Raw genomic sequence first — 22,997 nt, 5'->3', positions numbered from 1 at the left:
CATCTTGCTGTTTAAACTCCACAGAAGTAATCTCTCACCTTACTTCTTCTCAGCCTGTCAGTATATCAAAGTGTTGATAACAAATAAACAGTGCAAAATATTTTTATGTGCAAGGAAACATTACATTTTTTGGCCCAGTTTCTGGTCATTACCTCTGGATATGTTTAATGCCCTATGTGTTTTAACAATGCCTGGCACTGTGTGCTTCTGTTCATATTAGATTTGGTTAGAAATGTTGCTGTCAGAAGTTGAAAGATATTAAACCTTGTTAAGTGAGCTTGCTGTGGAGTGGCACAGTGGTTAGCATTGCTGTCTCACAGTACCAGGATCACAGGTTCAATTCCAGCTTTGGGTGACTGTGTGGAGTTTGCACATTCTCCCTCCGTCTGTGTGGGTTTCCTCCCACAGTCCAAAGATATGTAGGTCAGGTGAATTGGCCATGCTAAATTGCCCATACTGCTAGGTGCATCATTCAGAGGGAAATGGGTCTGGGTGGGTTACTCTTTGGAGGGTCAGTGTGGACTGGTTGGGCCAAAGGGCCTGTTTCCACAATATAGGGAATCTAATCTAAAAAGTAGGAACAGGAGTAGATGACCCAGTCTTTTGAGCCTGCTCCCTCACTCAATGTGATCATGGCTGATGTGACTTTAACCTTCAGTCCCCTGATAATCTTTCATCCCCTTGGTAATCAAGAATGTGTCAATCTCTGCATAAAATATTTAAAGGTTCTGCATCCACCGCCTTTTGAGGAGGGGAATTCCAAAGACTAACAAGCCTCTGATAGCAAATAATATTTCCTCAACTCCGGTTTAAAAGGGCAACCCCCTCTTTTTAAATGATGTCCCCTTGTTCTAAATTTCCCCATGGGGGAAACATCCTGTCAGCATCCACTCAGTCAAGTCCCCTCAGGATCTTATGTTTCAATTAGATCAGACCTGACTCTTCTAAACTCCAGCGGATACAGGCCACACTTGGCTAATCTTTCCTCATAAGGCAATCTGCTCATTCCAGGCTTTAGACTAGTAAACCTTCCCTGAACTGCTTCCAATGCATTAACATCCTTCCACACATGAGGTGACCAGTATTGTACACGATATAGCAGATGCCCTGTATAAATGTAGTCTCCTTCCTCTTGCACTCAATTTCCCTTGCAATAAAATATAACATTAGAATAGCTTTCCTGATTACTTGCTATACCTCCATACTCACCTTCTGTGATTCATGCCCCAGGACACTCAGATCTCACTGCATCTCAGAGCCCTGTAATTATTCACAATTTTGATAATTATTTTTTATCCTTTCTGCCAAAATAGACAACTTTCCACTTTTCCATATTGTAGTCCATTTGCCAGACCTTTGCCTAGACACTCAACCTATTTAGCAGGTCAGGCAGCATCCGAGGAGCAGGAAAATCGATGTTTCGGGCAAAAGCTCTTCATCAGGAGTTCCTGATGAAGGGCTTTTGCCCAAAACGTCAATTTTCCTGCTCCTCGGATGCTGTCTGACCTACTGTGCTTTTCCAGCACCACTCTGATTTAATCTCTGGTTTCCAGCATCTGCAGCCCTCACTTTTGTCTACTTAACCTATGTATTTCACTTTGTAAGCTCCTTACGTCCTCTTCATAACTCACATGCCTACCTATCTGTATCATCAATAAATTGAGCTACTATACCTTCAGTTCCTCCATTAATCATTTATATAAATTGTAAAGAGTTAGGGCTCCAGCACTGTCACTTGAGTTACACCACTTGTAACATCCTGTAAAAGATCCATTTATACCGACTCTCCACTTCCTGTGAGCCTGCCAATCTCCTATCTATCAATATGTTTCCCTATACACCAGCAGCTTTTATTTTCCACAATATGGCACCTTATCAAATACTTGACTATTAAATATACAGCCAGACTCCTGATTGACTAGTTAGCTGGCCAGCGCAGATGTACTCAACTACACTTCCGCCTGAGCCCTTACATCCCACAAATCCTAACCTCACCCCCTTCTTCCCGGGGGGATTCTTTCTGATCCTCTCCACAAGATTGTGCACCAACTGAACTGGTGAATTGGATGTTTGCGTGCTGGGACTCCCAGGTGTTTGAAATGTTACATTATACCTTCACTGTGCTAAACAGTAAATTGAAAAGTTGTGCTGGCTTCTGAGAACAATGGTTGATGCTCATGAATGACATCAGTCAGGCAATGCAGAATGAGAGAATGTGGCTTCCATTCTTCTTATCTGATTATGTAGACAGGAGGCGGAATCCATTTTCATATCTGGTCCTCATTTGTTTATGATGGCTCCACCAACCACATGGCTATAGGCAGCTCACTGGGAAGGTGAGAAATTTGATGATCCAAATGCTCCTTAAAGGGAAAGTGAAGTTTTTATTGGTGGTTTGTGGAAAAGTATGTTTCTAGATATTGGTAATTATATGGACAGCAGGGTTTCTCTCCTTCCTTCTAGGCATGCTGCAATGTTGTCTTACAGAGAGGTAACCCTTTAACCCTTAATGGTAACATGAGCTACCCACGACCCCCCCCCCCCTTGCTACCATCTCAATCTGCTCCAGCTTCACTTCACCAGTCACCCAATTAGAAATTGGAATGTTGCACAATTCCTCTGGTTGTAGACTTAATCATCAGCCTTCATTTTGTTATCATTTGCCAAGAGGATTTTACCAGGCATCCTTGGTCCCCCTTGCAAGTTTTAAAATAAAAATGTTGAAAATATGCCACCAGTCCTTGCAAGTAATACTTTAGAGGCTACTTGCTCAAGAACCCCTTCTCCCCCTTGCAAACTCCAAACATCAAACTTAATAAAAACAGAAGCTGAACCCTCACTACTTCAATAGATTCTGACTTCACTAGGTCTGTTAGGACCAACAAACTGAATATTGAATGGTGGATCCTTCATACATGACTAACCACTGCCCTGTTCTGGGTTTGCTGTGCCATTTGAGGGTGGCACGGTGGCTCAGTGGTTAGCACTGCTGCCTCACAGTGCCAGGGACCCAGGCTTGATTCCAACCTTGGGCGAATGCCTGTGTGAGGTTTGCACCTTCTCCCCGTGTTTGCGTGGGTTTCCTCCGGGTGTTCTGGTCTTGTCCCACAATCCAAAGATGTGCAGGTTGGGTGGATTGACCATGCTAAATTGTCCGTAGTGTCCAGGGATATTCAAGCTAGATGGATTAGCCATGAGAAATTCAGGGTTTTAGGGCAGGGGGATGGTCTGGATAGGATGCTGTTCAGAGGGTCAGTGTGGACTCGATGGGTCAAATGGCCTGCTTCCACATTATGAGGATTCTATGATTTGTAAATCAAATTGTTCTTCATGAAGCTTCCTAATATAGTTAATTACATAAACAAATTACTGTAGTTACAAATGGGTTATTTCCTTAGTTCAATTGTTTAAACATAATGTATCTTTTGAGACTTTGTGACATGTGATACTTGTTAGGAACCAGGCCAGACTCCCTCAAAACATTTCAAGAAAGTAGCCCAGACCCTAACTTTGCTCATTGTTTTAGGAGGGATGCAGCTTCCTTAAATTTACCTGGACCATTTCTGACCTTAAATTTACCTGGACCATCTCTGACCTTAAATTTACCTGGACCATCTCTGACCACCCTGACCTTAAATTTACCTGGACCATCTCTGACACCTCCCTCCCCTTCCTGGACCTCTCCATCTCCATTAAGGATGACCGACTTGACACGGACATTTTTTACAAACCCACCAACTCCCACAGCTACCTGGATTACACCTCTTCCCATCCTATCTCTTGCAAAAATGCCATCCTGTATTCCCAATTCCTCCGCCTCCGTCGTATCTGCTCCCAGGAGGACCAGTTCCACCATAGAACACACCAGATGGCCTCCTTCTTTAGAGACCGCAATTTCCCTTCCCACGTGGTTAAAGATGCCCTCCAACGCATCTCGTCCACATCCTGCACCTCCACCCTCAGACCACACCCCTCCAACCGTAACAAGGACAGAACGCCCCTGGTGCTCACCTTCCACCCTACCAACCTTCGCATAAACCAAATCATCTGCCGACATTTCCGCCACCTCCAAAAAGACCCCACCACCAGGGATATATTTCCCTCCCCTCCCCTTTCCGCCTTCCGCAAAGACCGTTCCCTCCGTAACTACCTGGTCAGGTCCACGCCCCCCTATGACCCACCCTCCCATCCTGGCACTTTCCCCTGCCACTGCAGGAACTGTAAAACCTGTGCTCATACCTCCTCCCTCACCTCTATCCAAGGCCCTAAATGAGCCTTCCACATCCATCTAAGTTTTACCTGCACATCCACTAATATCATTTATTGTATCCGTTGCTCCCGATGCGGTCACCTCTACATTGGGGAGACTGGGCGCCTCCTAGCAGAGCGCTTTAGGGAACATCTCTGAGACACCCGCATCAATCATCCACACTGCCCCGTGGCCCAACATTTCAACTCCCCCTCCCACTCTGCCGAGGACATGGAGGTCCTGGGCCTCCTTCACCGCCGCTCCCTCACCATCAGACGCCTGGAGGAAGACCGCCTCATCTTCCGCCTTGGAACACTTCAACCCCAGGGCATCAATGTGGACTTCAACAGCTTCCTCATTTCCCCTTCCCCCACCTCATCCTAGTTTCAAACTTCCAGTTCAGCACTCCCCCCATGGCTTGTCCGGAATTGTCCAACCGGCTTATCTTCTTTTCCACCTATCCACTCCATCCTCTCCTCCCTGACCTATCACCTTCATCTACTCCCCCACTCACCCATTGTACTCTATGCTACTCTCTCCCCACCCCACCCTGCTCTAGCTTATCGCTCCATGCTTCCAGCTCACTGCCTTTATTCCTGATGAAGGGCTTTTGCCCGAAACGTCGATTTCACTGCTCGTTGGATGCTGCCTGAACTGCTGTGCTCTTCCAGTACCACTGATCCAGAATCTGGTCAAACCATGCAGCTGGTCAAACTACATACTTATAAACAAAATGGAATTTATTTACAAGATTACCAAATAAAACGCAAACAAAAGAGAACAAAATATGGAATTACTTAACCTATCCAAAAACTCAGCAGGTTATCCCAACTTAATGATGCTGTTCCAAATACTTGCAACAATCCCCATCAACACCCCTTGGCACAAAAGGAAAAATCAAACACATGGTCTCACAGGAGAGATGTCAGAGCAAGGGAGGATCAGCAGGGACCTGCTTCTTTGGGTCCAGCAGCTTTTCCAACTGCTTTCAATGATGTGGAGGTGTCAATGTTGGACTGGGATGGCAACGTTAAAAATCAACTCGGCAAATTCTGATGAAGGGTTTTTGCCAGAAATGTCAATTCCCCTGCTCCTTGGATGCTGCCTGGCCTGCTGTGCTTTTCCAGCACCACACTCTCTAAAGTTAAAAATCACACTACACCAGATTATAGTCCAACAGGTTTATTTGGAAGTACTAGCAGCACTCTAAAAGCTAGTATTTCCAAATAAATCTTTTGGACCATAACCTGGTTTTGTGTGATTTTTAACTAATTGCTGTCAGTATATAGCCAGGCCAAAGAAAAACTGAGCTGGGAGAACTGGCCTTTCCCCTTTCATTGTACAAGTGTTTCTTTAAAATTTATAAGCCATTTCCCTGAGGCAGTATCTATTAGCTATAATCAAATTGGCCCTAAAACCCTTCAACCCCAGACTTTTTGGAATCTGTGTCTCTTACAACCTCTCTGAGAAAATATTAAGGCCAACATAACTTTAATAAAGGGCAGCTTCATCACATACTACCACTTGCAAGAATAAGTTATATTTATAAGTTACCATTGGCCATGATTTTAAATACTATAGAGGATTTACGAAGCCGAGATTGTGAGACTAAATGATTCACTGAGCTCCTGCATTCATTAAAACAGACTTTTGCCTTTCTTGGCAGCGTCTGTTACATTGTAAAATCTGTCACATAATAATGTTTTACTTGATGTTGTGACAAGTTCGTAGAGTCATAGAAATGTACAGCATGGAAACACCCTTCGGTCCAACTTGTTCTTGCCCAACCCAATCTAGTCCCACCTGCCAGCACCCGCCCCATATCCCTCCAACCCCTTCTTATTCATATACCCATCCAGATGTCTTTTAAATGTTGCAGTTGTATTAGCCTCCACCACTTCCTCTGGCAGCTCATTCTATACACGTACCATCCTCTGCATCTTTCCCCTCTCATCTTAAACCTATGTCGTCTAGTTCTGAACTCCCCCAACCCAGGGAAAAGACTTTGTCTATTTATCTGATCCAACCCCCTCATGATTTTATAAACCTCTATAAGGTCACCCCTCAGCCTCTGAAGCTCCAGGGAAAACAGCCCTCGCCTATTCAACCTCTTTCTATAGCTCAAATTCTCCAACCTCGGCAATATTCTTGTAAATCTTTTCTGAACTCTTTCATGTTTCACAACATCTTTCTGATAGGAAGGAGACCAGAATTGCACACAAAAAAACAGGAAAGTTCTGATCTCCAGAACCACAAAATAAAAATAATCTGCCAGAGATAGATGAAGCTTTCAATCAAACAGTTAAATTAAATACATTTAGAGCATGGAGTTGTACACATTGTCAAAAGCTAATGGACTACCATAAAAAAATTTATCAAAAGGCTTTTATCACAACAGGGATTCAGTTCAAAAGCCCATTACTTACCCTTCTGTTGTGCTGGATATTAATCACATAATTCCAATCTTTGCAGCTGTTACCAGTGCCAGTTTTGGTTTGAATGCAGCAGGGTCAGTTTCAATAAAATGTTGCGTTTGAGCTGGATATAATATCCCTCATTCATATCATTGAGACATCAGGAATTGTTTAAAGTAAGTGACATGAGTATTTCAAAGCTCGTGGGAGAAAGTGAGGACTGCAGGTGTCAGAGATCAGAGTCAAAAAAGTGTGGCACTGGAAAAGCACAGCATCTGAGGAGCAGGAGAGTCGATGTTTCAGGCATAAGCCCTTCAATCAGGAACGTTTCAAAGCTCCACCAAGTCCAGCTGACTGCCAGCTCCTGCCTATATTTGCTGTGGGCCACAGTGAAAGGTAAAATTGGGGAAATGGGTCAGGTCAGAGGGGGATGTAGCAATCAAAATTTCATGCTGAGCAGGCAAACATCAAAGAGGAATGTGATAGGTATCATTTTAAAAGTATCTTTTATTGCAGTTCAGCTCTTTTCCCATGTCTCAGGCATTTTCTGAGGAATTTCCATCTTTCAGTCCTGCCTTATAAATTAATCCTGAATATCTATCATCAAATAAAGGGTGAAACCTTGACTGTACCACAGTAACTGCCCTGAAGAAACCAACTCATCAGGATGTCAGCTCCTTCTCTGAGGTACAAAGCCACAGATTCTCCAGAGGAAGCATCGCCAGGGCTGCCTCCCGCAGCTCTCACCAGCCCAGATACTGACGCTTCTGTCGGGCTGAGGAAGTGTGACAGCCCTGCAGCTGGCTGAGGAAAAGCCCCATCCCTCACTCAGAATAGAATAGAATAGAATCAGGCCTTTTGGCCCAACAAGTCCACACCGACCCTCCGAAGAGTAACCCACCGAGACCCATTCCCCTATTCTATATTTACCCCAGACTAATGCACCTAACCTACACATCCCTGAACACTATGGACAACTCAGCATGGCCAATTCACCATCTGCATCTTTGGACTGTGGGACGAAACTGGAGCATCCGGAGGAAACCAATGCAGACACGGGGAGAATGTGCAAACTCCACACAGTTGCCCGAGGATGGAATCAAACCCGGGTCCCTGACATTGTGAGGCAGCAGTGCGAACCACTGAGCCACCATGCTGCTGTTGACAATTGGAGGCCTGGGCAGGAATAGAGCCAGTTGGGTCAGCCATTAATAACTTCAATCAAAGGAGCAGCAGGCAGGTTTGCCAGAGACTGAATCAAAGGTTGGAGGACTCCAGCAATACTCCCTGTACTGTGCAATCACTGGCATATGATTATCCGGCTCCTTCCATGGACAAGTTGGTAGCTGCGATGGAGAATCAGGTTGGGCATTCTTAGTGTCTACTGGAGAGACACATAGACCTGCATTCCATTGCTCCAGCCAATGGGACTCACTATCAGGGATCATGGGATCATGATCTCACTGCAGGTGCTCATTCCTCTGGAGACAGGACAGTGTCAGTAGACATCCAGATGGAGGCTGAACAACATGTAGGCCTCCCAGAAGTCTCTGCTCAGGACAATCCAGAGGTGTTCAGCCCCTCTACCTTTATACTGCCTGCAATCCCCAACCTTATGCAGGTTCGAGCCTTAAGCCTGCGTGTAAACAGGACACTCTCAGAATGAATTTAGCCACAAATGACTCTGGGTTTGCCCGCTCCAAACTCTAAGGCCAACAGACTCTGCAGTAGGGCAGATTCCCTCCACCTCAGCTACAGACCCCAGAACTGCAACAAGACATTGTGGGAGAACAAGGAATGAAAACACTCATAATGAAAACACTTTCTGAGAGTACATAGAGTGGGTGAAACTTCAACTTCAACATTATGACATTTTTAGATATATGTTTGCTTTTCATCATGAGCTGTATGAGCAAATTCCCTTTTAGCTGCAACTACAAGAATGAGAGTATAAAAGCTAGCCATTTTTAGTGTCGCATAATGTTCTAACCCAGTCTGAGTGGTAGGTATCTTTTCCATAGCACTCTTAGAAGAATGAAACTTTGTCAGGACTGAATGAAGGAGCTACAGATATTTTGATGACTTCTGCCAGTTTATGACCTTAACTTCTATTAAACAGCAGGAAAAGCATAAAAAGACCAAATTGGTCAGCTATATATGTAACTAACATGGAAAATGCTGGAGAAACTCAGCAGATTTGGCAGAGAGAAGCAGAGTTAACATTAGAAGTCTTATATGACTCATCAGATGTTCATGAAAACTGAAGAGTCATATTGGACTTGAAATGTTAATTCTGTTTCTCTCTCCATGAATGCTGCCAGACCTGCTGAGTTTCTCCAATGTTCTCTGTGATTGTTTCATATTTCCAGTATTTTGTTTTTGTATAAGTTAATACTTGAGGTCCACATGCAGAATAATGTGACAACAGATGTCTTTAGCCTGCCCTGTGCAAGTGTCTGATTAACATTATTGCTCCTGGAAGGGGATCACATCATACAAATTTACAGTCCCTATAGTGTGGAAACAGGTCCTTTGGCTCAACAAGTCCACATCAACCCTCCGGAGAGTAACCACCAGATCCATTCCCCTACCCAATATTTATCCCTGATTAATGCACCTAGCCTACACATCCCTGAACACTATGGGTAGGTTAGCATGGTCAATTCACTTAACCTGCACACTTTGGATTGTGGGAGAAAACTGGAGCACCCAGAGGAATCTCACGCAGAAATGGGGAGAATGTGCAAACTCCACACAGACAGTTGCCCGAAGCTGGAATCAAACCCAGATCCCTGGTGCTGTGAGGCAGCAGTACTAACCACTGAGCCATCCTGCCGCCCTTAAAGGTAAAGCCTTCGCCCTCAGAAAAGAAAACACTCGGCCCACCCACTGTGAATGTGGCAGCCATTTCCCACTTCAATAATGCACTTGTAATTTAGATACAAATGGATGACATCTCAATTAGTACCTATGGAATTAGTCACTGGCTCAGCCTCACTCTTGGTTATTCCCTCTCCATATTTTCCTGTCCTTTTCTGCCTCACCTCCCTGTAGACCACATTTGCTTTGATCTTCCTAATGTTTCCATCCATTTCCCTACTTTCATCCCTGACCTGCAGCATACAATATAGTCTTGTCCAACATAGTTATGACTGTCCCCTCCATCAAAGGCCAAGGTGACAGTGTCTGTCGGTGATCATCTGCTCTGACAGTAGCCCTTGCCCTTCCATGCTGGGTTGTTTCCCGTCTTATGTGTTAAGTTGTCCACTCCACAATTATTTTCTGCCCAACCGCCTAGCATGTTGACTCCAATCCCCACAATTGAATTCCCAACTTCCCACCATAGCATTACTCCAATAAGTCACTTTTACATTCAGTGATCAGAAATATGGACCTATCCCCTCCCCCTGACCAACTTGGAAAGATAGCTCTGCCCTGACCAATGTGTGAGCAGATCCTAGGACTGGCTGGGATCCACTCCCCAGACTGCAGTGAAAAGGACTCCACCAACTCCAGTTGGCCCAAATGATCAGACCCTGGCCTGATATCAGATGATGCCCTTGACTGATACCTTGACCGATGCCTAGTCCCCTTAGACTTTCAGACATGGCCATTTGGTTGAAATGTGTTGCTGTGTATGCTGCTGGTCAGACTATTTCCAAAGTAGGAACTCATAAAACATTACGTGGACTGCCTGCAGGTTGTGTGCTTTTTGAGCAAAATAGATTGTGTCTGCAAGCACAATTCTGCAAATGCAAATTCACTCCATGGACTTATGTGCATGTGTGTATGCATGAGAAAGAGAGAGTGAGAGAGTGCATGTTTGGTAGAGTGTGTGCATGAATGTGATGAAATATAAGCTTGTGAGAGGGTGTGTGCATGGGTGTTCGTGTGGGCAATGTATGTGTCTGTATTAGAGAGAGAGCATGTGTATGAGACAAGTTCTGTGTGAGTATGTAAGAGAGAGTGTGTGTGTGTGTGTGTGAGCGAGGGAGAGAGAAAGAGAGACAGTGTATACTGTACTGCGGTCACTTATGGTGTGATATGAACCCAAGGTCCCAGTTGAGGCCATCCTCATGGGAACTGAACTTGGCTATGAGCCTCTGCTTGGCCACTGTGCATTGTTGTGTATCCTAAAGTCCATCTTGGAGGATGGCCACATGATGATCTGAGGCCGAATGTTCCTGACTGCTGTGTTATTAAGTAATTATTAAGTGACTTTTGCAGTTTCTCTTTAAGGAAGACTTGAATTTTTCAAAAAAGCAGTCTTCAGTCATTAATATATAGATTCATTGTAGAGCACAGTGCAACTCCAGACTCCCATATTAGTTCTGTTACATCCTCAACTTCCAGTTTTATGGAGCCAACAGCAATCTGAAGGATTAATTAAGATGGTTATTGCTAAGATCTGGGGTTTAATTTGAAGTTGCACGAAATTCACAGATCAGGAATTGACTGTGCTTATATGGGTATCAAACTGTAAAAATAAAGGTAAGGCCACCATTGTTCAACTCGATCATAGGACTGCTCTTTCATTAGGGAGAGATGACTGTTAGTGGTTTAACCTGAGCATTAGCAAGTGAGGGGAGTGGTTGATAAGGACACTCCATCACAGTAACCTCAAACCACACTGTTGGCAACACACACTAGCCATCCAGTCAACTGAGCTAACCAACACCTGTCACACAGTATCAGAGCACATTTTAAGGGCAATCTCTGGTCAGTCAGAGGGTTTGAATGTTATACAATTTCAAAAGGGACATTATCTTATTGAAGAATGTGACGCTGGAAAAGCACAGCAGATCAGGCAGCATCCGAGGAGCAGGAGAATCAACATTTTGAGCATAAGCACTTCATCAGGAATGTGACACATTCCTATTGAAGAGCTTATGCCCAAAACATAGCTTCTCCTGCTCCTTGGATGCTGCCTGGCCTGCTGTGCTTTTCCAATGCTACACTTTTTGAATCTGATCTCCAGCATCTGCAGTCCTCACTTTCTCCTAGTATCCTGATCTAGGGAATCTCAGCATATGGCCTTTAATAACTGGTACATAAGGTGCCTTGTTCAAAGCACAATGTTGCCTATAATTCAGTACTGAATCAACAATCTCACTCTCAAGGCATTGTATGGAAACTGGAAATACCTAGTATAGTATGGGCTGCTTTTCTGAGTTGGGGATTAATTTTTTGTTATATGTTATAAATACTTGATAAATAAATCAAGTTTGTCAGTCTATACTATACGTAATGTGTGCTATCCCTTTCTAAATGAACCAAAGATTCAGATTTTATTTGAGAGAATAGTTTGACATCAGCATGCAGAAATCCACACAAGGTATGTTTCCTTAATTTGGTGGGCGTTAGAGTGAACAGATATTCAAATTAAAGAGGAAATTTTCAATTTTCCTCACCTTGTAGGCAGCCTCATCTGAGGGAAATAAACAGCAAAAAAATTAACACATAGATTTTGTCCATTCATTGCAAATACAGCAGAAGAATCTGATGCCAAATCATTACCCTTTTCTTTTTTGCAGGTGCTGTATAAAGTGTTTAACTCTTTTGCGGCAATTGGCTCAGAAAATATACAAGCTTTAGATTATGTCAAGGGTGTAGGTAAGAAAATTCAATCAATCTGTTGGTCTTGTATGAATGAAATAGTTAGCTGTGTCAGTCCACACCAGTGATCATTCATCCAGTCTAAGTTCAATTTCATCTGTGAGAAAGCGCAGCCATGAAGGCGGTTAGGGACGGGTGACAGGAAGATCAAATTGTGAATCATTACTGCGCTAGTCTTGTGTACTTCGTAAAAGCCAGTTCACAGACCTGGGCTGGCTGTCTTTTACAGAAGGCATTTAATATGTGATGAAACCAACAACTGGCTAACAGAGGTATCCAAGTTAAGAAAAAGGGACATTAGTAGATTCAATTCAGAACACTTGATCAGAATTATCTTGAAATCGAGATGCAATGATCAGTATTTGTATTGGACACTCACTTCTAACATTCAAAATCTGATTTCCAAAGCACATCTGAAATCATGTAATCAAAACTGTTTATAGAGATGAGTGGAGTCTGCCACTAATGATCACTCTCCTCTCTGTTTGAAGACAATTGCCTGAGTTTCAAAAATTATTGATGTGCCTGTGAATAAATCCAATGGGTGATACAATCACTCGAACATCAAAATAAAACCTTTTTGTACATCAGCAAGGAGATTCTGGATGTCATCCAAAAAAAAGAGAGACAAAACCATTGTAGAATATTATATCTGGAAAAATGTTTTGTCACATTAGCATGATGGTTACCCAAAAAATACTTGGAATGTGAGAGAGGTCATTTTCCATTGACAGAAATGAATGTACAAGTCATGAAACTTGCCAGACAGCAGAAGTGGCTAAGTCTCTATTTGTTTTCCAGGTTCAATCTTCGTGGTGAGTTTGGGTGGAACTGCAGTAGGAATTGTTTTTGCCTTTGTGCTAGCCCTTATCAGCCGCTTCACCAAGCGAGTCCGCATTATTGAGCCACTCTTTGTCTTCCTGATTGTTTACCTGGCCCATCTCACAGCCGAAATGGTCTCTCTCTCCTCTATCTTGGCGTAAGTGAATTGAACCCTCAACTGTTCATGTTTAATCATGCCGGATTATGCCATACAGCAATGATGGGCAAGAGAGTTCCTCAATGTTCTGACCGCTATTGCTTCCTCGTTGGTGATGATGTGATTAAGGGAACTTGTGGCTGTTGTAGCTTAGCAAAGTAACTAGTCTGGGCTATAAAAAAAAACAACTGAAAATGCACCTTTTTGATACTTGATGAGATCTTCATAATCCACTGTCAATGCTGCAAACTGTTTGGGATCTGCATTCTCTATTTAAGCTTTTAGCCATTTTTTAAAAAAACACAGTCTTGAGTGAGGTCGCTTTGAACCCACAAAAGATCAATTGCTGTTTTTTTTCTAAAATTGAAACACTGAAGGAGCAAAGACATTTAGGAACCTATGACACAAATCATTTAAAGCTGGTGCAAAAGAGCTGATGAACTATTGACCTCAATTTCAAGGAGCTGGCTGAAAAAGGGAGACAAATATGCTTCAGTAATTTAGCACGTTAAGCAGACCCCCCCCCCCCATCTGGGCTTTCTGTTTTGGGCACTGTGCCTCAGAAAGGTTATATTGATCCATTTGGACAGCAAGGGGCCTTAGATCATGAAGAGAGTTCAAGTGAACTTGGCTTGTACTCAGTAGATGAGAAAAGTTGAAGAAGGTCTGGTTGAGATATTAACATTCTAAAAATGTTAACTAAAGAGACAGAAAAATTATTTTATTTGGTCAGGAATCACAAATGAGGGCACATAAACTTAAAATTGGAGCTAGAATTAGAATTAGGATTAGCTTTATTGTCACATGTACTCACGTGAGTATAGTAAAAGGTTTACAAATCGCCATTTACGGCACTAATTTAGGTACAAAGGTACCAGGATACAGATTCTTGAGTACAAATTCTTAGGAAAAACATTATAAAGATAAAGAAATAAAAAGTCAAATGTTACATACCTTCAAAGGTCCAAAATCATACTAATAAATTAGAAAAATAAAGAGATTAAAGTTTAAAATAAGTTATTCCAAGACATTATAATAAAGGAGAAAAATCGAAAAAAAGAATTCAAGATAAAGTCGTCTTAGTCCATAGCACTTTTTCTTATGTTAGGTTTTGTAGGGTTAGATTTTTTAGATTTAGATTTATTGTCACATGTATATAAACATACAGTGAAAAGTTTTTCCTTGTGTTAAACGTTAAAGTGTCACCATGCTTCGGCGCCATCTTGAAACTCTGAATATTATGCAAGATTTTACTGCAGTAGAAATCTAGAGTTCAGTGTCTCAATATGGTAGCAGATGTTGGGACATTGGAGTTTTCAAGACTAAGATTGATAGGTTTTTTTGTCAGATACCAATGAATATGGAGCTAAGGCAAGTAAATAGAACTGAAATTCATATTAATCATGGTCTATTTGACTTGCAGACAAATTAATATCCTACTGTTATTCCTACATTGCTATAATTAAACTGACTGATGTGTGCGAGGAAAATAATTGGGGGCTTAAATAGGTGGTGTTGAACTAGCTTGGGAAATGGCTGAGGATGATCTGAGAGTCTCAGGTTACTCCACGCTAACCATACTCAGTCACTATCGAGAAAAAATGGCCGCAGAAGTTGAATGCTGAACTATATTGCCAGGTCAGTGGAGTTTAATATATGACAGTACAATATTGAATGTGTATAGTGATCACTTTAGGTTCTGTCTTGGGTGTAGCATTCAGATCTAGTCACTCGTGCACATGAGAAACATCTAACCTTGGGAGTCACAGATGATGGTGAAGAGAGCAATCTTTTAGATTAGAGGACTGATGTCTGAAACAGGTTTTTTTAATAATATATTTTTATTCAGAAAAAAATAGATTTTTAAATATTACAAATACAAAACAATGCAATTCAAAACAGTACAAAAATAGAACAAAACTAAACCCAAATAATTAAAAAAAATCCCCAATCCACCCCCCAAATGAATGTATAAACATATATAGAGAAGTATAAAATTAAAAAAAACTAAACTAGCTATTTAACTAAATAAATAAATACGTAACAACAAACAAATAAATAATAATAACTCAGCCTAGCCAAACAAAACACTCATACATTCACAGTTCCTCCTCCCTGGATATTGGACTCATGAAACACAATCGTTACGGCTATATAAAAGCCCTTGTTAGTGTGGCAGATAAATCTGTGTCCAGGTATTTCAAAAAGGGTTGCCATGTCTTGTAAAAATTCTCAGTTTTGTGGTGTACCGTATTTGTGAGAAAATCCAGGGGAATATGCTCCATTACAATCTTCCGCCAACCCGACAGGCCTGGGGGGTTTTCTGATATCCAAACTAGCAAGGTATTCTTCCTTGCACGGAATGTAAGAATATTGAAAAGTTTTTTCTGATGCGCGTCTGCAGGAAGTACAATGGGGAGGCCCAAAAGGAGAGAAATAGGGTCCTTCTCCACCTCTACACCTAAAATCCTCTCCATTATACCCACCACAGAGCTCCAATATGTTTGAAGCCTGTCACAAGATCAAGACAATGTGTAAGAGTACCCGTACAGACCTTGCACTTGGGACATGCTGAAGATAACCCTGGTTTAAATTTTGACAAACGGTCTGGGGCTAAGTGGACCCTGTGGAGAATCTTCAACTGCAAAGCATGGGTCCTATTGCAAATTGATATCTTCCTTGCATTCTCCCAAATATCCTCCCATGCCTCTGAAGAAACTTCAACACCCAGCTCTCTTTCCCACATCTTGCAGAGTCGATCAGACTCATCAGAGGTGGCACCCTCCAATTGGTGATATAAAGTACTGATAGAGAGTGTACTCTTAGCCCTTAGTACCCCTCTTTCTATGTCAGATTTGCAGGGATCAGTCAAAAGTGTGGTCTTTTTTGAATAAAATCCCTAACTTGAAGAAAATGAAAGTGGTCTCTATTAGGTGACGCGTACTTCCGTACTAACTGATCGAAGGACATCATTACGTCTCCCTCAAATAAATTGTCCATGCAAGATATACCCCTGGCTGCCCAACATTTAAATCCTGAATCTATCATACCCGGTTGAAAACCTGGCATACCCGCTAAAGGTGTAAACAAAGATGTTTTGCCAATATTACCTTCCCTCTGCCGAATTGCCCTCCATGCTTTAACAGTATTGATGACTATTGGGTTATGTAATATTCCCTAACTATCCTCATCTTGTCCAAAACAAGCAAACTGGTAAGGGGGCACCTTGCCTTGGAGGCTTCGATATCTAGCCATATTGAAAGAGGGTCCCCACAAACCCAATCACTCACGTAGGTCAAAAGCGAGCTTAATTTTTAATGTCCGGCAGGTCTACTCCCCCCAGTCTGTGAGGCAACTGCAGTTTGGCTAATTTATTGAGAGGCTGTTTACGGTGCCAGATAAAGGAGCTGAACCAACTGTTCAGTCTCCAGAGTGTTTGTCTATTGAAAATCAGAAGGAGTATCCGTATAGGGTATAGCAAACGAGGGAGAATATTCATCTTAATAAGCGCTATCCGACCCAACCACGAGACTGGAAGTGCCACCCATCTTTGGAGATCTTGTTTAATTTTTTCAAATAAGTGAGTAAAATTGGCTTTGAACAGCCAATCCAGAACTGGAGTAATGAATATGCCAAATACACAAAACCCCTCTGTGACCACCTAAATGGGAATCTATAGTCACTCTCAAGAGCCAACTCTTTCGTAAGACCACCAATAGGCATAGCCTCTGATTTAGCAAAATTAATCTTATACCCTGAAAAAGCGCCAAATGCGTGAATGCATTGTAACAGGCAAGGCACTGAAACTGCTGGATTTGTCAAGAGAATTAGAACATTGTCTGCATACAGCGAGATCTTATGTACTTTTGACCCCTCTTCTGGAGCTGAGATATTGAGATCCCCACGAATGGCCTCTGCCAACGGTTCAATCACCAACATAAAAAGTAATGGTGAAAGGGGACAGCCCTACCGGCTGCCCCTAGAAATATTAAAATTGCTTGATCGTACCCTGTTGGTAATGACCGCCGCTAGAGGTATACTGTAGAGAACCTTTATCCATCTTATGAAAACTTCGCCCAGACCAAACTGGTCTAGAGTATAGAAAAGGTATGGCCACTCAACTCGGTCAAATACCTTCTCTGTATCTAAAGAAATCACCAATCCCTGTATTGACAGCTGTTGGCATGCTTGAATTGCGTTAAGCAGCCTCCTAACATTATTGGAGGACCTGCGACCCTTTATGAAGCCCATCTGATCCTCTTTAATAATAGAGGGTAACACAGTCTCCAGCCTTAACGCGAGAGCCTTAGAGAGGATCTTAAAGTCCACATTTAAGAGCGAGATGGGCTTGTATCCTTCCCTTTTTTAAGAATAAATGAAATATTGACCTCTCTCAGAGATGGTGGGAGACAATCATGACTGTATGAATCATTAAACATACTCAGCATCAGGCCTGAAAGTGTACTTATAGATTTCTTATAGAATTCACTGGGAAGTCCTTCAGGACCGGGCGACTTTCCACTCTGAAGCTGCCTCACAGCTTCCTGCACTTCTTGCTCTGATAACGGGGCACTGAGAAAGGACTGTTGTTCGGGAGTCACACCCAGGAGCTTCAGAGATCTCTAAAAAAGGATTCCATTTTGGCCTGCCCCTCCTCACAATTCTCAGACTGATATAACTTTGAGTAGAATCTCTGGAAAGCCATATTAATCTTTTTAGAATCACATGTTAGGTTCCCAGACCCTTCCCTAATCGCTGTAATGGTTTGTGGGGCATTTCTTTTTCTGGCAAGGTATGCTAAGTATTTGCCTGGCTTGTCACCATGCTCGTATAACCTTTGCTTTGCAAAAGCCAGCTCCTTCTTTGCCGTCTGCGTGAGCATGGAATTTAGTGCAGACTACAGCACCGTAATCCTCTGTTCTTTGGCCAACGAGGGTCTGTCAAATTAGGCCTTCTCGGCTGCCTTCAACTGTATATCGAGGAGATATTGTTGCTCACCCTTCTGCTGCTTCCTACTGGTGGAATATGAAATAACTAATCCCCTGGCATAAGCTTTGACAGTTTCCCAGAGAACAGATGAGCTATCAACTGAGCTTATGTTGATGTCTAGGAATGCCCGAAATTCCCGAGAGAAATACTCCACAATCTTACTGTCCATGAGAATAAAGAGGTCCATTCGCCAGTACCTTGAATCCACTTCAACATCCTTAATCTTAACCATGAGGTACACTGGAGCATGATCAGAGATGATAATATTACCAATCGTACAGGATGCCACCAGATCCAGGGTTACCGCAGGGGTCAGAAAAAAAAATCAATCCTCATGTGACAGAATGATAAACGCATACCCAAGCAACAATATTTATACATACTACAATTGTTTAAATTAGATTAGTTTGTCCACAAAGTCTCTTGCCTTCTCCGATGTGTCAAAGAGATGCATGGATCCATCTAAGGTGATTCGAAGCACTGCCGGATTTCTCAGGGAGTAGTGAATCCCAGGCTCCCTCAGTCTTCTCTTGACACCATCATACGATTTTCGTTTTTGGATCACCGCCACTGAAAAGTCCTGAAAAAACATGATCTTAGACCCTTCATAAATTAGGGCCTTTGGATCCTTCCCTTGGAGTCTGGAAGCCTCCACGACTCTCTCCTTATCCGGTAATGATGGAACCGCACCAGGAAAGGATGAGGGCTTTGACCCAGACCTGACCTCCATGCTGCGACCTGGTGAGCCCTCTCAATCTTCAATCCTCTCATGCCAGTCTCCAAGTCAAGGAATTTCGGAAGCCAATCTTCAACAAATTCCGCAGGCAGACCGACGATCCAAATGTTTTTTCTCCTGCCTCTGTTTTCAAGATCATCCACTTGGTCACGCAAATTACGAACCTGTGTCTTCAGAGCTTGGATCTCATCCTTGAATGAACTGGCATCAGCTTCCACCACTGTGATCCTGTGCTCCACCTCATCCGTCCTCTTCTCCAGGTCTCCCAGCTGCTGCTCATGCTTCTGCAGCATGAGAGACTGGAGCCAGCTTCTCTTCAATCTGTTTCCCCAACATCTCGCGAGATTTCGAGAGCTGGTTCACCAGGTCCTGGAGAGTAATCGGCTCCGAGGCTGCTGCAGGCTGAGCTGCAGACCCAGACCCGCATGCTCCTCCTCCCTGAAAATAGAGGTAGGTCAATTTTTAAATGTTTCTTGGGGCTCCACAATCTTTCCAATGCCCCAAGAAATCCTGATGACCTGGATTGGGCGGGTTAAAGGACCGTCCTGCTCTTGCTGCGATGCAAAGCTCGGCAGTGTGATCTTCTCAGATCGCTGCCATCTTAGATCCCCCGTCTGAGACAGGTTTAGAGATCTGTAGACCTTTTATTCCTGAATGGAGGTATAAGAGATGGAAATTAGTAAAGGATCTCAGATATCATGTGAAATTGAAAAGGTAACCCTATTTCAAGTGAAACCACATCCAAGGCACAAGGGATCTCATTATAAATCAAAACAGGATTAACATGAGAGACTACATTTTCACAGAAAGTGTGCCTGATACAGAAATGGTTTTCAGAGTCAGATATTGTAGCCAGAACTCTAGATCATTCAAGAGCAATTAGTTGCTGTATTGGATGAGCTAAAACAAATGGCTTGTTTCAGTTGTATTTATCTCCATGATCTTTGTATTTGAAGTTATCACAGAATCCCTACAGTGTGGAAGTAGGCCCTTTGGCCCAACAACTTCACAATAACCTACCCAGACCCATTCCCCTACACTGTTACTCTACATTTCACCTGACTCATGCACCTAACCTACACCTTCCAGAACACTATGGGCAATTTAGCTTGGCCAATTCACATAATCTGCACATCTTTGGACTGTGGGAGGAAATTGGAGCACCTGAAGAAAACCCACGCAGACATAGGGAGAATGTGCACATACAGTCACTAGAGACTGGAATCAAACCTGGGTCCCCAGCACTGTGAGTCACCGTTTCATATAGATGCAAATGAAATATACTTCCAAAAAAGGAATATAACGCATTATGATATAATTTCAGATTGTCTATGAACAACTCCTTAGCAAAGTTTTGTCTCCCCCACCCAGGGTCACCTTCTGTGGTCTGTGTTGCAAAAAGTATGTGGAAGCTAACATTTCACAGAAATCTCGCACAACTGTCAAGTACACGATGAAGACTTTAGCCAGCAGTTCAGAAACAATCATCTTCATGCTGTTGGGAATCTCTGCCGTTGACACCTCCAAGTGGACCTGGGACACAGGTTTAGTGCTCTTCACACTTCTCTTCATATTTGTCTTCAGAGCAATAGGTAAGTGCTCTTATTTCACGATTCCTTCTCTCCAGCCCTGCTCCATTAAATCTCTCAGACAGCTAATGTGAACCAGTTGTGAGTGGATGTGAGAGTTACCTATGTATAATCATTCCAGAGTTTTCCCTACATCTTCCAGGTGATTTAATTGAAATCTGAAACACAAGGCTAAGTAAAGTTATATCCCACTGGTGAGGAGTCAACATATTAAACAGCTCACTGTCACCTTCTTGTAGGCAATTCAATATGTGCTGGTCTAGACAGTAACATCAGGGACACCACGAATTAATAGAAAAGGCAGTGCCTGCTGAGCGTGGAACTGCCAAGAACTATGCACATGCGCACCTTCAGAAATGCATATGTGCACAGTTCAAGGACCTGCACGTTATTATGTGGAGAAGCGGACAGGGCTGGGTGAGAGATAGGGCAGGACGGGGGAGGTTAGGGGGAGAAATCAAGAATGGACAGCCTGATCTCTGAGATCTTAGAGATCAGGACCAAGTATGTGGCCTGAATCTGCAATGTTAGCAGTGAATACAATGTTAGCTCATTTCAAAAGAGCTGGCTGGGTTGGTGAGCGAGCAAAACTGTAACAGATAGAATTCAATGTGTGGAAGTGTGAGGTTATCCATTTTAAATCCAAAGTAGATCAGTCAGAATATTTTCTTAATGATGAAAGATTAGGTAATGTGGAGGGGTAAAAAGGAAACGGAAATTGATGCACTCAAATAATAAAAGCTTGTATATCAGTGTAAAAAGTAACCAAAAAGGTCAATAGTGTGTTGGCCCTTCTTGTAGGGGCCTAGAATATAATAAGGTAAGATAATCTATTGTACAGAACATTGCTCAATTGTAAAACTGCTTAACAGTTTCTATTCACCAACTCTGACGTGGTGTGTGAAAATAGACACTTATAGATAGCTACTTTATTCAGATTCCAACGAATAAAGTTCAAATCAGCATTTTGGATGGTTTGGAGATTGTGGAAGTAATCTTCTGTGAGTTGAACCTGACTTTACATCAGTAATATAAGAGCAATTAAACCAAAATATGTTCTGGGTCAAACAAATAAATTTTCAAAATTCCATACTGCAAGCTGTGATGTAAATGTTTAAAATGCTAAACTCTGTTGATGTAGAAGTCTTTGTCGTTCGGTCTTGGAATCTATCATTTCTCAAATAATTACTGATATAAATAAATTAACCTATCTTTCACTCCCAGGGGTAATCCTGCAGAGTTGGATTCTAAATCATTTCCGGCTGGTCCCATTGGACAGAATTGACCAGGTGGTTATGACATATGGTGGTTTACGTGGTGCAGTCGCATTTGCCCTGGTGATCCTTCTCAATGATCAGACTGTTAAGGCAAAGGACTACTTTGTTGCAACGACAATCACTGTGATATTTTTCACTGTGATAATTCAGGTAAGTGTGTCTGGTCACGGTAGATTTTTGCCCGAGTTTGAGTTGTCCAACGTAAAATTAGCACTTTGGTTGTGCAATGTCTGTTTTGAGAAGGTTATAGTACAATTTGGACAGTGTCTGCCACATCATTGTAGTCTAATGTGATTGGACTAGTACCAAGAAAGAGAGACGTGTTGCATCCAGAGGACTTGAGGAATGAACAGCAATCATCTGAGGATAAAGTGAGGATGCAGATCAGGACATTGATGGAGAGGGATATCCAAGAGACCATGTTAGAGCAATGCATTGTTGAACCTGAGGAGCCAGGTTGAGGCGATTGAAACTTGCTTCTGACATGAATGATTTGGGTTTTACACTTCCTTTAGCTGTGGAACTCTCTGTTGGTTACACTGCAAGTTTAGTGCAGTGCAGCCTGGTTATTGCAGTCCTTGACCTTTTTTTTGAATAAATGTCTCATTATTCCATCTGATTTTACACATAATATCTTCAAGTGAACCCACTCTCAAGTATCTACACATTACTGTCCTACTGACTTTAGGTAAAATGTAGTCAGTGAGACACAGCACATACGCTAAAGTCAGGTAGTTCTTTGTATTATCTCGGAGTGTTGTGTAATTAAGTCTTTCATGATAGGCAGTAGTAGGTTCAGAGCAATTCTGAAGCACCTCCTTTTGATCCTTCCATCATCGGTCAACCTTCAACGTTTCAGAGACTATAACAGAAATTGCTGGATAGGCTCAACAGGTCTGGCAGTATCTGTGCAGAGAAATCAGAGTTAATGTTTCAGGTCGAGTGACCCTTTCCAAGAACTTAGTCAGCCTTTAACGTTTCAAAGTTCACACAAAATGCAAACTTGCCATGAGATGTTCAAGTATCATTTACCTTGGGAGAGGCAGCACTCCACAATGAGGGAGAGTGGGCATGTGAATTGTTCATTGTATACCTCCCATGATTGGGTGGCACCTGGAGCTCAGCCAAGCATTCAGTTTGAGGACATC

The 22,997-nt window shown here is 42.6% G+C and overlaps 1 protein-coding gene across 2 annotated transcripts in view; it reads left to right on the top strand.

Moving 5' to 3' along the window:
• Positions 1-22,997, top strand: part of slc9a5 (solute carrier family 9 member A5) — a 265,787-nt gene that overhangs the window by 151,105 nt on the left and 91,685 nt on the right. For both annotated transcript variants that reach the window (XM_060838184.1, XM_060838183.1), the window contains exons 4-7: positions 12,198-12,276; positions 13,081-13,258; positions 20,355-20,575; positions 21,797-21,999. In XM_060838184.1, coding sequence (XP_060694167.1) covers positions 12,198-12,276; positions 13,081-13,258; positions 20,355-20,575; positions 21,797-21,999 — 681 coding nt within the window. The remainder of the gene's footprint in view (positions 1-12,197; positions 12,277-13,080; positions 13,259-20,354; positions 20,576-21,796; positions 22,000-22,997) is intronic.

Source organism: Hemiscyllium ocellatum, chromosome 17 (genome assembly GCF_020745735.1).
Source record: "Hemiscyllium ocellatum isolate sHemOce1 chromosome 17, sHemOce1.pat.X.cur, whole genome shotgun sequence".
In the NCBI taxonomy this organism is placed as follows: Eukaryota; Metazoa; Chordata; class Chondrichthyes; order Orectolobiformes; family Hemiscylliidae; genus Hemiscyllium; species Hemiscyllium ocellatum.
The sequence above is the reverse complement of the archived record's forward strand: the minus strand, read 5'-3'. Positions and strand labels throughout refer to the sequence as shown.